At 45.5% G+C, this 15,646-nt stretch overlaps 1 protein-coding gene across 1 annotated transcript in view; it reads left to right on the forward strand.

The window, feature by feature from the left end:
- LOC126456742 (F-box/LRR-repeat protein fbxl-1-like) overlaps nt 1-14,157 on the forward strand; it is a 115,882-nt gene extending 101,725 nt beyond the window's left edge. The window contains exons 5-7 of the mRNA XM_050092488.1: nt 843-1,022; nt 9,023-9,253; nt 13,825-14,157. Coding sequence (XP_049948445.1) covers nt 843-1,022; nt 9,023-9,253; nt 13,825-13,999 — 586 coding nt within the window. The 3' untranslated portion in view covers nt 14,000-14,157. The remainder of the gene's footprint in view (nt 1-842; nt 1,023-9,022; nt 9,254-13,824) is intronic.
- Nucleotides 14,158-15,646: the final 1,489 nt, after the last annotated feature.

The following is a 15,646-nucleotide window of genomic DNA, read 5'->3' on the forward strand; positions in this document are numbered from 1 at the left end:
GGAGGCGGGCTGCACGATGTTGGGGCGTGAGCGGAAGACGGCCTAACGGTGTGCGGGACCGTAGCCCAGCTTCATGGAGACGGTTGCGAATGGTCCTCGCCGATACCCCAGGAGCAACAGTGTTCCTAATTTGCTGGGAAGTGGCGGTGCGGTCCCCTACGGCACTGCGTAGGATCCTACGGTCTTGGCGTGCATCCGTGCGTCGCTGCGGTCCGGTCCCAGGTCGACGGGCACGTGCACCTTCCGCCGACCACTGGCGACAACATCGATGTACTGTGGAGACCTCACGCCCCACGTGTTGAGCAATTCGGCGGTACGTCCACCCGGCCTCCCGCATGCCCACTATACGCCCTCGCTCAAAGTCCGTCAACTGCACATACGGTTCACGTCCACGTTGTCGCGGCATGCTACCAGTGTTAAAGACTGCGATGGAGCTCCGTATGCCACGGCAAACTGGCTGACACTGACGGCGGCGGTGCACAAATGCTGCGCAGCTAGCGCCATTCGACGGCCAACACCGCGGTTCCTGGTGTGTCCGCTGTGCCGTGCGTGTGATCATTGCTTGTACAGCCCTCTCGCAGTGTCCGGAGCAAGTATGGTGGGTCTGACACACCGGTGTCAATGTGTTCTATTTTCCATTTCCAGGAGTGTATCTTAGATTCCTTCGTTTTGGGTTGTACACAAGCGACCTGCCAAATTTGAGCCGAATCGGTTGGCCGTGTCTGAGGCCTTCCCCTTGTTAGATTCGAGTAAATACGGTACTCTTTTGAGGGTCTGACTAATATTTCACCTGTGCGGCTTAGATTTACATTCACAACAGGTGTTGTTTTGAACAACTGCAGGCCCGGCTGCCTACCACTGCTGCAGAAGTTGGACCTGCCGCACGCCACCGACCTCCCGGATGACGCGGTGGTCACCATTTCTCGGGGGTGCCCGTCACTGCGCCACCTGAGCCTGACTTTTGCGACGAGTCTCACAGACGGAGCACTTGCCGAGATCCACCGTCTTAAACACTTACAGATGTAAGTACCTAACGTCGCTGTTGCGCAGTTTTTGAACATGTTTTATGCTCACGTACAAAGGAAATTCAAATATTAATTTGAATTTTTTGTTTATAAGTTCACTTCAGAAAAACTCATACACACAAGTTATTTAATCTGTGTGTAGTCTTCTGAATGGGAAATACATTTTTCCCAGGGGATAGGTAGTTTTCTCAACCCCGTTTTCACAAAATGAATGTGGCTGTAACAGCAGGGTTCACACAAACACTTTGACAGCGCAATTGTTGTTAGATCTGTGTCGTCCGACTGCTTCTTTTAGTGGTCCAAACAAATGAAAATCACAGGACAATAAGTGCGGAGTGTAGGGAGGATGTCCTAGTGTGGCACACGACAGCTCCCGAACTTTTTGTCGAGTCCGGGCTTCCGTGTGGGGCCGAGCACAGTCACGCGGCCTAGTCACGCCCCAGATTTGGTATTTTCTGACGATATTCGCTTTCCGATCTATGCAGAAAATGGCAGTAGTATACGGCGCTCACAGTACAGCATTCTTGGACAAAACTGATGAGAACTTCCTTAATATAAAAAAAGACTGTCGCAATAACCTTCCCCACACAGAGACAATTTTAGGCACTCCGTGGGTGTAGAGTCGTCAGTGGGTGTAGATTGGTCTTTTTTGTGCCATTTTGGGCTGCTTTTTTCGATTCCCGTGCGTAATAGTGTACCCACGTTTCATCACAGATCAAAATCCGGTGCACAAAATGTTCCCCTTCACTTTGGTAGCGTACCAGTAGCTGTTTGTACGCCTCAAGATGATGAAATTTGTCGTCTGTGGTGAGAAGATGGGGTACCCACTTTGTGGACTCTGTTTGAAATCCGACGTTGTCACTAATGATCACCTGAGCACTACCGTATGTAATGTCTCTTGCTGCGGTCTCTACGCGATATTTTCAGAAATATTATAAAAATATATAACTCAGTACATATCTCGAAATATCTCTTCTTATCTTTTATCAATGCAAAGTAGTTTCAAGCCCTATTATTCCTTGGAGCGTGCATTTACTCCATGGAATACCTTCTCTGCTATCTATGTTTTCTCTTATGAAAAGAATGAAGGAGATCTTGCCGATTAGCCGTGAAAGAACGAAGATGTATATGTATGTATTGTTGAGCTAGTCGCCATCTTGATGAGATTCTGTATGAGAAGGAATTTAATACATGAACTAAACTAAAGGAAGTGTGTTCGCGTGTTATTTAACTGATTACTATTGACAGTGTCTGCTTACTATGCTGTGTTGCACGGGATCAGTGGGGAACGTCTGATTTACATTGGACGAACCTGCCGTTTTGTACGCTCGAGATATCCAGTTTATTACTTTCAATAAATGGGCTAACACGGTCTTACCAGCACATCTCCGGTCTTCCCTGTGTGGTCACCGAAAGTTAATAATTATTACAAATGTTTTCAGAAGATCGACTGACAATTTTCGTCGCACCGAGACTTCGAAATTGCTTCACTGCCTTATGGAATTTAAGTTGAGCTCAATTTAATCAGGATAGGACAGCATTGAACTGTGTGAATGTGATAAGCCTGCTTTGTGAATGAAAATTCCCTAAATATTCGCGTGTTTTTTACTATCCTGATCTGTGAAGCTCAATCGGGCCGGTGTGAGAGAGGTTTTTAAATTTCAGATCCCACAAAAAATATTAAACGTAGCTTATGCCAAACTTGTGGCAGGCATCCCACAGAATCACGTGGGTAGCAGCACGTCAGCGTTTACCTGTGGGAGGAGATTTAATGGCCGGGCCAACCTGTGACGACGGTGGAGCACCCAGCGAAGCAAAAGCCAGTGTGAGCTAGATCTCCACGCCTCGTGGACAGTTACGCCTATTTCCGATTCTGTCAGCCGCGGACCACGCGGATCGAGTACAATGCGTGGCCCCCCACTGACACCTTGACGGATTTGAACGAGTGCCGACTGTTTGCTTCGTCCTGTCGTGTCCACGAATCAAACGGTGCCAGTGAGATGAGCCGGCCGCGGTGGTCTAGCGGTTCTAGGCACTACAGTTTGGAACCGCGCGACTGCTACGGTCGCAGGTTCGAATCCTGCCTCGGGCATGGATGTGTGTGATGTCCTTAGGTTAGTTAGGTTTAAGTAGTTCTAAGTTCTAGGGGACTGATGACCTCAGAAGTTAAGTCCCATAGTGCTCAGAGCCATTTGAGCCAGTGAGATGAGACGTAGTTTGCACATTCGGCGGCACGCGACGGCAGTCCGACACAGTTCCGGGCTCGTCGTCGTGCACTTGACGTCTGCGTAGCCACCCGGAACGGCTCCACTGTATACCGGAAGCATCCCTGACGTGTCACGGCATCACCCGGACGGACGCACTTCGGCTCGTACTTCTCGGCCTGCGAATAATCCCAAGGACGACATCGGTATTCCACCTGTACACCTCGCCTGTGCTCACTCGCTCGCCATTCCCGGTGAATTAGTGGAGGAGGTACTACCGTCACACGCTGCCTCGGTGCCCGACACCGGCAGAACATCTGCGCAGTCGTACAGCCGACCTCCGACTGCACGCGCCGACACGGCACAGTACCAGTGGGTATTTGCTCGAGCCGATTTACACTCTTCCACATTATACAGGGTGAAAAGTATTTATACCGACAAACTCTGGGAGGTTGTAGGGGACATCAAAACAAATATTTTTCCCTAATGTCATTTTTTCCTATGAGGAGTATTTAAACCGGTAGAGGAAGATTTCTCTGGCGGCAAATTAATTAAACCAAGAAACACTTTTCCATTTTTTTATGACCAAGAGACAACACATTAACACAACCCAATTTCAATTACAATAGATTTTCAGAAATGCCTCCATTGACACACGTAAACAAAGGTTACACCGTCGGATCATGTTATGTCTGACACGGGCAAAACCCCAGCAGTATCCTTAACTGTTCCTGCTGCTGCTACTATCCGGGCAACCAGATCCTCTTCTGATGCAACAGGAGGTGCGTAAACAAGGTTGCGCACCTCTCCCCACACAAAAAAAGTCCAGAGGGGACATATCTGGGGATCGAGCAGGCCACGGTACAGGACCACCTCTGCCAATCCACGTTTCTGGGAATCGTCGGTCAAGGAATCGACGCACACGACGACTGAAATGTGCCGGCGGCCCGTCATGTTGGCACCACGTGCGTTGTCTTGTAGGGAGCGGGACGTCTTCCAGCAATTCTGGCAATGCTCTGGCGAGAAAACTGTAATAGTGCCTGCCATTTAATGGCCTAGGTAGCACATACGGCCCAATTAAACAGTCCCCAACAACACCGACCCACACATTAACGAAGAACCGCACTTGATGAGCGCTAGTAACTGTGGCATGTAGGTTATCCTCACTCCAAACATGCGAATTGTGCATGTTGAAGACTCCATCGCGCCCGAACGTTGCTTCATCGCTAAACAACACAGAGGATGGAAATGTAGGATGCATTTCACACTGTTCCAGGTACCACTGCGAAAACTGTGCTCTGGGTGGATAATCAACTGGTTCCAGGTTGTGGACACGCTATAAGTGAAATGGACGTAACAATTGCTCTCGAAGGACTGTTCTTACATTCGTCTGATTAGTCCCAATGTCACGTGCAATTGCACGAGTGCTGACTGAAGCACCCGGCTCCACATGCTACAAGACAGCTTCCTCAAACTGCAGCGTTCTTACCGTGCGACGGCGTCCCTGTCCAGGTAATGTGCTAAATGACCCGGTCTCACGCAGACGTTGGTACACAGCAGCAAAGGTCGTATGATGCGGGATACGGCGATTAGGATATTGCTGTTGCTAAACCCGCTGTGCAGCTCGTCCGTTGTGGTGCGCTACGTAGTACGCACAAACCGTGTCAGTGTACTCACTCCAGATGTATCGCTCTACTAGTAAACAGAGACAATGCACTACTACACTGGTGGACAGCAGTTGCCCACAACTGAAGAGCGTAATAAACCCTCTAACATCTCAAGATCGCAATACGGCGTCTAACAACTGACGAGCATAATACAGCCTCCACAAGTTTAAATAATCCTCATAGGTAAAAATGACATTAGGGAAAATATTTGTTTTGACGTCCCCTACAACCTCCAGGAGTTTGTCGCATTAAATACTTTTGACCCGGTATTGTGCGTAGACGTGGCACGGCCACCACTTACGCTGCCATAGAGTGCACCGCACGATCACCGTGACGAGAACATTTTGCAGATCAAATGTAAGGGCGAGCCGACTAAAGTCTCCGTGGACAGAATTGAGACAGCTTTCACCTCAACTACTCCGATTCTCGTTCAGTTCTTCAAACCAGTGGAGGACTTGAATGCGATTTTCACTCTGCAGCGGAGTGTGCGCTGATATGAAACTTCCTAGCAGATTAAAACTGTGTGCCGCACCGAGATTCGAACTCGGGACCTTTGCCTTTCGTGGGCAAGTGCTCTACCCCTGAGCTACCCAAGCACGACTCACGCCCCGTCCTCACAGCTTTACTTCTGCCAGTATCTCGTCTCCTACCTTCCAAACTTTACAGAAGCTCTCCTGCGAAACTTGTAGAACTAGCACTCCTGAAAGAAAGGATATTGCGGAGACATGGCTTAGCCACAGCCAGGAGGATGTTCCCAGAATGAGATTTTCACTCTGCAGCGGATTGTGCGCTGATATGAAACTTCCTAGCAGATTAAAACTGTGTGCCGCACCGAGATTCGAACTCGGGACCTTTGCCTTTCGTGGGCAAGTGCTCTACCCCTGAGCTACCCAAGCACGACTCACGCCCCGTCCTCACAGCTTTACTTCTGCCAGTATCTCGTCTCCTACCTTCCAAACTTTACAGAAGCTCTCCTGCGAAACTTGCAGAACTAGCACTCCTGAAAGAAAGGATATTGCGGAGACATGGCTCAGCCACAGCCTGGAGGATGTTCCCAGAATGAGATTTTCACTCTGCAGCGGAGTGTGCGCTGATATGAAACTTCCTAGCAGTTCGAGTCTCGGTCCGGCACACAGTTTTAATCTGCTAGGAAGTTTCAGTGGAGGACTTGTCCACGGACGACACTCCCCGTGTGACCTGTTAGGCAGATCCCACTCCCCTAGCCATCAGCGGTGCACGGGTACCGCCAGCTGCCAGTGCGCAGCCACACCCACCTTGTCCCGTCCCCGACCTGGCCGGGCAGCCCCCGAGACCGTGCTCCAAACGGGCACTCCGGCAGCCGGCAGACTGCGTCACGCGAGCTGGCCGCCGCGTCCATTTCGAATGCCCGTGCCGCACCGTAATGACGCCACACCACACGACACGGCCAGCTTGCACCCTGCCTGCCATCTGCTATTAACACACTGTCCCCGGCAGGCCACTTCACTGGCTGTGATCTCGTCTCCAGTTCTCCAGACGTCTCCTCCCGTCTCGTCGGCCGACTGCCCGTCACAGCTCCCGGGCCCACTGTCGTCGCATCGGGCACTGGGGCCACTGTCGGTGTGCGTGTCACGTTCCCGCTGAGCTCCAGATACTACCCCGACCGCGTCCGGGCTCGTCCGTCGCAGTTCCCGGACCCGTGTTCCGGTCCCAACGACACAGCGAGCCTGTGCTCTCCGTAGTCATGTAGTGATGTAAAATTATGATGTAAAATGTGCCCATATAAATCAATAAATATATGAAAATGCACCACTCATTAATGAAGACCCTGTACTTTTTCCCCTTAGCTGCAAAGGCCCAGAAGATTGTGCCACGGGACAGAGCTGAGTGAAAGTCTGTTCCCTTGCATGTACTTGCAACAGCTGCTGCACTTAGTGTGCACAGGAAATTACTCACGTGTAAATGCCGCTCTAAGTCAAGAAAACGTCACACCACGAAGGAATTGTCCAGAGGGATGGAAACTGGCAGATGTGATGTACGTGCACAGACAAACAAATCATTAAAATTTCAGAAAAGTTGGATGATTTATTCGAGAGAAAGAGCTTCAGAAATTGAGCAATTCGACTACGCGTCGGTCTACCTCTGGCCTGTACGCAAGCAGTTATTCGGCTCGGCTTCGATCGACAGAGTTGTCGGATGTCGTCCTGACGGATATTGGGTGCCCAATTCTGTCATCGAAATCCTGACAACATTAAAGCCCTGCCCGTAATGCTCCAAATGTTCTCAGTTGGGGAGAGATCCGGCAACCTCGCTGGCCGAGGTAGAGTTTGGCGAGCGTGAAGACGAGCAATAGCAACTCTCGCAGTGTGCGGGCGGGCATTATCTTCCTGAAATGTAAGAGCAGGAAGGGCAATCAAAAGGAGCGTAGAATATCGTTGACGTATCACTGTGCTGTAAGGGTGCTGTGGATGGCAACCAAATAGTGTCGACTTACTGCTATGCCACAAGTTTTCCGAGGATAACAACCGAAAGTGACCTGCTACGAAAACAAGTGGCACTCCAGACTATCAGTTCCGGTTGTTTTGCTGTCGGTTGGTATCCCACTACACTCCGGGGTGTCCCCAGGCAGGTCTTTGCTGGTCACTGTGGCTCAATTTCAAGCAGAGCTCATCACTGAAGACAATTTTATTCCAGACTGAAGACGCGTCTGGAGGTACCCCGGATAGCAGAGGGATATCAACGTGTCTGTCACCCGCCATACGGTGCGACAACCGGAAGTGACGGTTTGAGGTGCCATTTGTTTTCAGCACTCCTTCGGTTGTCATCCTCGGAACACTTGCGGCACGACAGTAAGTCGATGCTACTCTACGCCCCGTTTTGTCGCCGTTCGTGGCGAGCTGTCCTTGGCTTACGTTTCAGCAAGATAATGCCTGCCTCCACAGGGCGAGAGTTTCTACTGCTTTTCTTGGTGCTTCGCAAACCCTACCTCGGTCAACAAGTTTGCCGGATGTCTTCCCAATTGAGAGCATTTGGAGCGTTATGGGTAGGGTCCTCCAACAGTCTCAGAATTATGACGATCTGATGGATCAATAGGACAGAATTTGGCCCGATATTCCTCAGGAGGACACTCGACAACTCTGTCATCAGTGCCAAGCTTGCACAGGTGCCAGAGATGGACCAATGCGCTATTGATTTGCTCAATTTGTGGAGCTCTCTCTCCTGAATGAATCATCCAGTTTTTTCTGAAATTGTAATGTGGTGTGCGTACTGTAAGACATTCGGTACACACACCATCAGATTATTTGACTTGTCGATCTAACGAAGTAGGCGAGTGTCAGCAATATGTCTCGTGGTCTTATTGTGGCGTGTTTATCTTCTGCCGTTAGGTCGGACGGTAGATATGCCACTTGCACGCTTAGAGTGGCAGGTTGACGGTGACCGACTTCAAACATAACTTGATTAATTTTCTCACACATTTATTAAAATGATAACAAGCATAAACATTACGTAACTTGATTCTGGATGCTATTTACAATTGACAATCTGAAGTTCCTTTGGTCTTGGTACGTTAATCTTATTCTCACATATCTCTGATACTTGACAAAGTGTCTATACATTTATCTTCGTGGCTATGTACAGGAATATGATAATCTTATTAGGCGCACACTGAAACTTGACTATAGACTGGTACAGACTAATGCAGACTGACTAATCAGAGGTCTGTACACTCGTTATAATACCTCGCGCGTTCAGGTATCACTGCGCGAGTGTGATCCGCGAGGAGAAAAGGTTCTACGTTAGCAGCAATCTCATTGGCTGCGTTACATATTAATACGCAGATCGGCGGAAGCAGAATTTGGTCCGTCTCTAAGGCAGCGCCATCTCGTAGTGCGGAGACGGACGAGCGCTGCGCCTGCGCTGTTGTGCTTAGCAGGGCGCGCTCTAGTGGGAAAGTTGTGTACGCGCTGACTACACGGAACTATGTATACAACATGTAACCATTTGTTTGTCTGTACATGTACTGATTTCTGTCCCATTTGGATAATTCATTGCCTTTCTTTTTTGTAGTACTGTGTATTACACAGCAAATTTCATGTTGTCACCAACATCTTAAAGTGTTACATTATTTTTCTGTTTGTTCTTCTAGACTGGATCTTTCCGGATGCAGTGGGCTGGGCGGATCTGCCGTGGCGCACGTGGCGCAGCTGCCGGCCCTCCGCACGCTGCTCCTCCAGTACATTGACGACCTGACAGATCTGCAGCCGAGCCTACGGCACGTCCTGGACTTGAAGCAACTGCGCTGCCTCGATATCCTGTACAGCGGCCACATCAGAGCTGTGCCATTTGAAGAATTTTCTGTGAGGCTCGTGAACCTCAGGTAGGTTGCTCCTGCTGCTTCTGTTCACCGTCCGAGCCCGGTTCTGATGACTTTGCGTTTCTACCGTATGACCTCGATGACTTCCACGAGACTGGGAACGGAGTGCTAGTATTAGAGAGAGTGTAAGGCAGGGATATAAACTTTCAATCCCAACTTTCCAGTTTATATATCAAAGAAGCAGTCAAAGAAATAAAAGAAAGATGGAAGAGTGGATTAAAATTCAGGGAGAATGGATATTAAGAATATCATTCACTGATGATACTCCTATTGGCTTGTGAAAGGGAGGAAGAATTTCAGAACCTGTTGAATGGAAAGAACAGTCTAATGAGAACACACTACAGATTGAGAAAGAAACCAGGAAAGATGAAATTAATGAGCATTAGCTATATCAGATTAGTTATGGATTTAACATCAAAACTGGTGTCCATGAAGAAGTGATGCAGTTCTGATACATTGGAAATAAAGTAACACACGATGCATGAAGCAATGATGACATACCAAATGGCTGTAATTAAAGTGCAGATACTCGCAGAGGTCCAGTGTGGGCTGTAATTATCATATGGAAGCGAAACTCGATTTGTATTCTAATGCGTTAACACAGAACAGTTTTACGCTGGAGAAAAATTAGTTTCAATTTTGGCGACCAGGTGCGAATCTGGTGCTGCGAATGCAAATAGTTCCCACTTATTTGTTTTCTCTGTAAGTTCAGTGGTAATCCGTGTTCCCACTTCTAACTTATGCTTCCATCTCTGTTAGAGTGTGCTAACTATGTATAGATTGTCAACAGTTAGGCTAAAGCTGTTGTTTTTCTACCTTGTGAGTCAATCATTGCAGAAGCGCAGTTCCCGTGTGAAAACGAGCCACTGTTTCGACCGCTACAGCGTTTTTTGGATAGTGTGCTTTCCTTTTGCGTGTGAAGTGACTTGTGTTGTATTTATCTATTTTTGTATTTATGAGGGAGATAGTATTCGTGGATATTTGCTGCATTTGACTGAAAATTACATAAATATTACAAGGTAAGTTAGTGGAAGCAGAACTGAAGTATTCTGCCCATTGGCTGTGGCAGAGTATAATAAAATAATGGGAGGAGTCGATAGATTTGATCAGCTGCGTCAACGGTATGCTGTAGGCCGTCGTTCGTGGAAGTGGTGGCACAAACTGTTTTCCTTTCTTGTGCATTTGGCAGTTGTCAGCTCCTACGTTATGTGGAAGCTACAGAAGACAAAAGCAGACCAGCTAACATTTAGACTGCACTTGGCAAGGCAGCTTATCTCTGGCTTCTCAAGTCGTAAGAGAAGAGGAAGGTCAAACACCAATAAGAGGTGTGTCTGGAGTACCAGATGAAGTTCGTCTGGAGAAAGTTGGAACTCATTTCCCTACAAAAGGTACAACAAACAGAAGATGCCGCCAATGTAGCACCAAGAACAAAGAAAAGCGAACAAAAGTAATGAGTAGCAACTGTCGTGTACCTTTGTATGTAGCACCATGCTTCTCTAAGTTCCATAGTACATCACCTTATTGAACTCAAAGGACAGTATGAACTAATACAAATATAAATGTAATGTTTAACATGTTTTTGTACTAAAAAATAAAGGAAATACATTTGTTTTAAATTAGCAAGTGAAGTTACTCCACAGTTCCAATAGTTCCCACTAATTTTTTTACACTCATAGGCTAAACTCTCATTTCAAGATTTAAACTATGATTTTATGAACGGTTTCTTAGCCCAATAAAGTGTTCATAAAAAATCTACAACTTCCGGAAATAATTTGGTCACTAAAGGGTTAATTCATTCTGTACGAGCACTGGAGATGTCGAATGAGATGCTACTTCTGTAAAACGATGTGATCAACACTTGCTCACAGTAGTTCCGGTGGAATTTAAGCGATGTGTTCCTGCGTACTGGCCTTCAGATCAGGTAGAGACCTAATGTGCCTCTGGTAAAGGTATTCTTTTAGGTATTCCCAGAGTCGAGAGTCATATGGATTCAGATCAGGTCATCTTGCAGGCAATGCATCTGAAAACCTCTCGATATAATATGTTTTAAGGAAGGTTGCACTAAGCAGATCTTTCACTGGGTGAGTGACATGCAATGTTGGCCCATCTTACATGAAAAGAATGGTTTCCACACAGTTGTGCTCTTCCAAAGCAGGAATCACGTGCTGTACAAGGAGGTCTCCATAACGTAAAGGCATTACAGAGGGCCCCCCACCACCCCCGACAGGCTCTATGGATGTAGCCTATTCAGAGAACGGACCAAGAATAAAGATGCTTGTGACTCCACACCAAGCAGTCATATACAGCAACTGCAGTGGTTCTTGGTGCACAACATGCAGTTTAACAGTACCCTTAAATTTGGCAGTTCTGTGTATTTACTGTACCCTGTAGTGTAGAATGTGCCTCTTCACTCCATAGAAAATTGCCTGGTCGCATGTCATCGACTTCTATCTGTCCGAAAACTGAAGAGCTAATTCAGTACGTTGCTGCAGATATGATGATTTGGTTGCTGCACCGTCCGGATCTTGTAGGGGCACCAGTCTAAATGCACGCGTTTTAGCTCACGCAGGCTGGCGTGAGGAGGGAAGGACTATACTGACGTGAGGTCTGGAACATGACAGGGAATGAGAATTCAGAAAGCGGACGTAATTACTTTCATACTTAACTTTAATCCATTGATGATGAACGTCGCTCTTGACGGTACATGATTCACAATATTATTTGTTCAGAATACAGTCTTGAAGTAATTAGTTACAGTAACTGAATATGGCGCCTTGCTAGGTCGTAGCAAATGACGTAGCTGAAGGCTATGCTAAACTGTTGTCTCTGCAGATGAGAGTGTCTGTAGTAAGTGAACCATCGCTAGCAGAGTCGGCTGTACAACTGCGGCGAGTGCTAGGGAGTCTCTCTAGACTAGATCTGCCGTGTGGCGGCGCTCGGTCTGCAATCACTGACAGTGGCGACACGCGGGTCCGACGTATACTAACGGACCGTGGCCGATTTAAAGGCTACCACCTAGCAAGTGTGGTGTCTGGCGGTGACACCACACAAAAACTGTCCACACCATTGACCACAGGATGGACAATTCTCGTGGAAGGGCACAAACACTAGCATTAGCCGGGACACGTGCTGCATACTGAGTTGCAGCAACAATAACTGTGTCAATAACTTCCACTGCGGTAGGATGCATTCCTCTTCCAGGTGCCACACCAAGCCCACCCACGTTTTTGAATTTCATCGTCATTTTCTTTAAAGCATTTAATGACATCTGGCCCCTCTGTCAGTGCAGCACTGGAATTGCTGCCGTTCACATGAAACTGTTTCACTAACAGCACACAGTCTTTCTCCTCAATTATCACTACTGTTCACTCACGTTACAGCTTGTCAAACGATAGTGTGGATGTCGTACAAACGGTGTACTGTGCCAGATTTGCTCGTAGTGGCCGTAGTTGGAAGTAATTGTTTTTCCAGCATAAATTGGTCCTGCATTAACACATTAGCATACCTACCAAGATTCACTGCCATATGATAATTCAGCCCACACTGGACCTGTGTAAGTGGCTGAACTTTAATTATAACCAAACAATACGTATAAAGCAAATTAGCACAGGCATAGAGGGCATTTCTGGCCAGGAGAAGTCTGCTGGTATCAAACATCAACCTTAATTAGAAGAAGAAATTTCTGATAATGTACGTTTGGAGTACAGCATTGTATGAAAGCGAGGCACAGACTATGAGAAAACTGGAAGAGAAGAGAAGAAAATTGATAGAAGAGTGTTGAAAGTTAGGTGGGCTGTTATAAGAAATGAGAGAGGGGTTATGTGCAGATCAGTGTGGAGAACACTGACAAGAAGAGGGATAGGATGATAGGAGAGAAACAGGATGATAGGATATGTGTTAGGACATTGAGCAATGACTTCCGTGGTACTAGGAGGAGTTGTGAGGAGTAAAAAGTGTAGAAGGAGAGTGTAATACATCCAACAAATAATTGAGGACACAAGATGCAACTGAAATCAAGAGATTGGCTCACGGGAGGACTTTGTGGTGGGTTGTATTGAACCAGTCAGAAGACTGACTGGAAAAAAGGAAAAATTTTGAAAATATCTTGTAGGATGGTCCTCAGGTATTTAAGGCACAGAGGAAAAAAACACTTTCTTTAAAATCATCAGTCGCAAAATAGTGCATTATTCCAAATTTCATTGGATTTGATGTATTCGAGAAATAATTAGAATGAAAAACACAATAGAAATCATTTAGTACTTACCTCAGCTGCATGTTGAGACCAGTTTTCACTGTTTTTGTAGGTTCTTCATTTCTCCAAGTCCTTTATTGAGATATCAGTCAAAACACCATATGCTACCCACATATTTCCACAGTTAAAACCTGTTTAATATGAAGATAGGTATTAACTAGAATTTGTATCTCCTAAGTTTAAAAATTCTGATAAATTTCCTTTGCACTTCATTTATGACACAGTTCACCAATGTTTATGGTTTGTAGTATTACAAGAAATAGGGTGTAATAAAATACAGAAATACAAATGTTGCAGTTACTTTTTCTCTTTCTTTTTCCAGAGAACTACATGTGACGTATGAGGAAGAGGATGAGGTTTTCTACAAAAATGTTTTTGCTGAGATGCAGAGTCAAATGCCTCGGCTCAGGATAATTAATACTTTCCGATGGACAGAGAATGACTTCCTAACAGATTACGAAACGGATGATGATGATGACACTGACATAGGGTACTGAGAAATAATTTTGGTTTTCAGACTGCAGAATGTAACATTGGAGCCCCTGGATGAGTGAACTGTTTGAAAAGCAAGTAAAAGACAAAATATGGATTTATGAAATTATTGTATAAGAGCCAAGAAAGTGTTGGCCGAAATAAAAATGCAATTTTTCGTGTTTAAAAAAATTTTATTTCACAAAAGAATTCATTATGTCAGCCACTGAAACTGATTTTATTTCCCTCCATATTGAAGCTCATTGTCACAATTATCATTACACAAATGGGAATTTTTGGCACCATAGTGAATGTCATATTCATACCTTTTATTGCCATATCCTTGTGTTGATGAAATTGTCCTTTAAATCTGAATGGGCAGGCAATCCTACCTCCATGTGTCCTGAATATCTGTCAGATGCCTGTTTCACACTTTTCAGTTATTTCATATGTGCACTATTTTGATGTCACCTGCAGATAGTAATACACTAACGAAAGGACACAATGATTTTTATTTGGGATGAAATGGAAATAAATTAATAAAGTGTCAAACAATGGAAAATCCAGGACGGACTCGGCATTTCCGCTATATGTTGAGTAGCAACTTTCCTTCTCATAATGTTGTTAATAAAGTGTCAGTCATACATACATTACATGCTTTCCATGTTGCACTGATCCAGAGCTCAACTGTCAGATCTGACCAGTTTTCATATTCTAGAGGTTCTGAAACACATTGCTGCACAGTCAGTGTCACCAGAAGTCACACTTCACTGCCATTCCATTGTTCAGTATTTCTAATCTATATTTCACGATTTACATATAATTAGAAGTTATAAAACATAAACATTAACAACATCACAATTGGAGGTCTCATTAGGAAAACAATTTTTGTCACACATTGTGGATTGGCACAAATGTGGGTTTGGTGATCCACTCCATGAATGATCTGTCACCCTGCTGATGTGTGTGCCAACTTACACATTATAAATATCTTGTGGTCACCATTCTCGATTTTGCTTGCTGACAGACCTGCAAAGCTGTGAGTCTAAAGCGTAAGCGACCCTCCACAGCAGGTGGAAACACGCACTCACCGTCGCGCCTTGTCGTCATTCTTATTTGTCTCGTAATACACAATTTGTGGGAGACGTGTCAGGATTTAAAATAAGAAACATTTTTAAAGAGAAATGCAATAGTTTACATTATTTTATGTATACTACTGAGATACTGCTACACAAATGCATACTGCAGTTTCCAGTATACAAAAATAAAATGCATAATTACCATCTTAAAACTCTGAAACTGTCCCCATTGAATTCGTCAATAGACTAATGACACTTTTCCACTAGAATGGTAAAAACTAATCTTTTAAATGAACCAAACTCCATGTTAAATATATTACTGCCTTTTATTTTATTGTAAATTTTAAGTCCCTTCTACCCTGGTGTTTGGGTAAAAAGTTTTCAGTAGTGTTTCAAGAGTTTAAAATTCTCTCTGTGGTGAGTATTTTAGTTGTGGACGAAACAGAGTTTACTGTATGCTGACTTTTATATAAGAATAACATCACCTCATATATGTAAAGGGAGGGTATAGATAGTGTATTGAAATCTTTTAACAATAGTTGACAGGACACATGTTGTTTGGTAACACTTATGTTCCTAAGTATTTTCTTCTGT

Source organism: Schistocerca serialis, chromosome 2 (assembly GCF_023864345.2).
Source record: "Schistocerca serialis cubense isolate TAMUIC-IGC-003099 chromosome 2, iqSchSeri2.2, whole genome shotgun sequence".
Taxonomy (NCBI): domain Eukaryota; kingdom Metazoa; phylum Arthropoda; class Insecta; order Orthoptera; family Acrididae; genus Schistocerca; species Schistocerca serialis.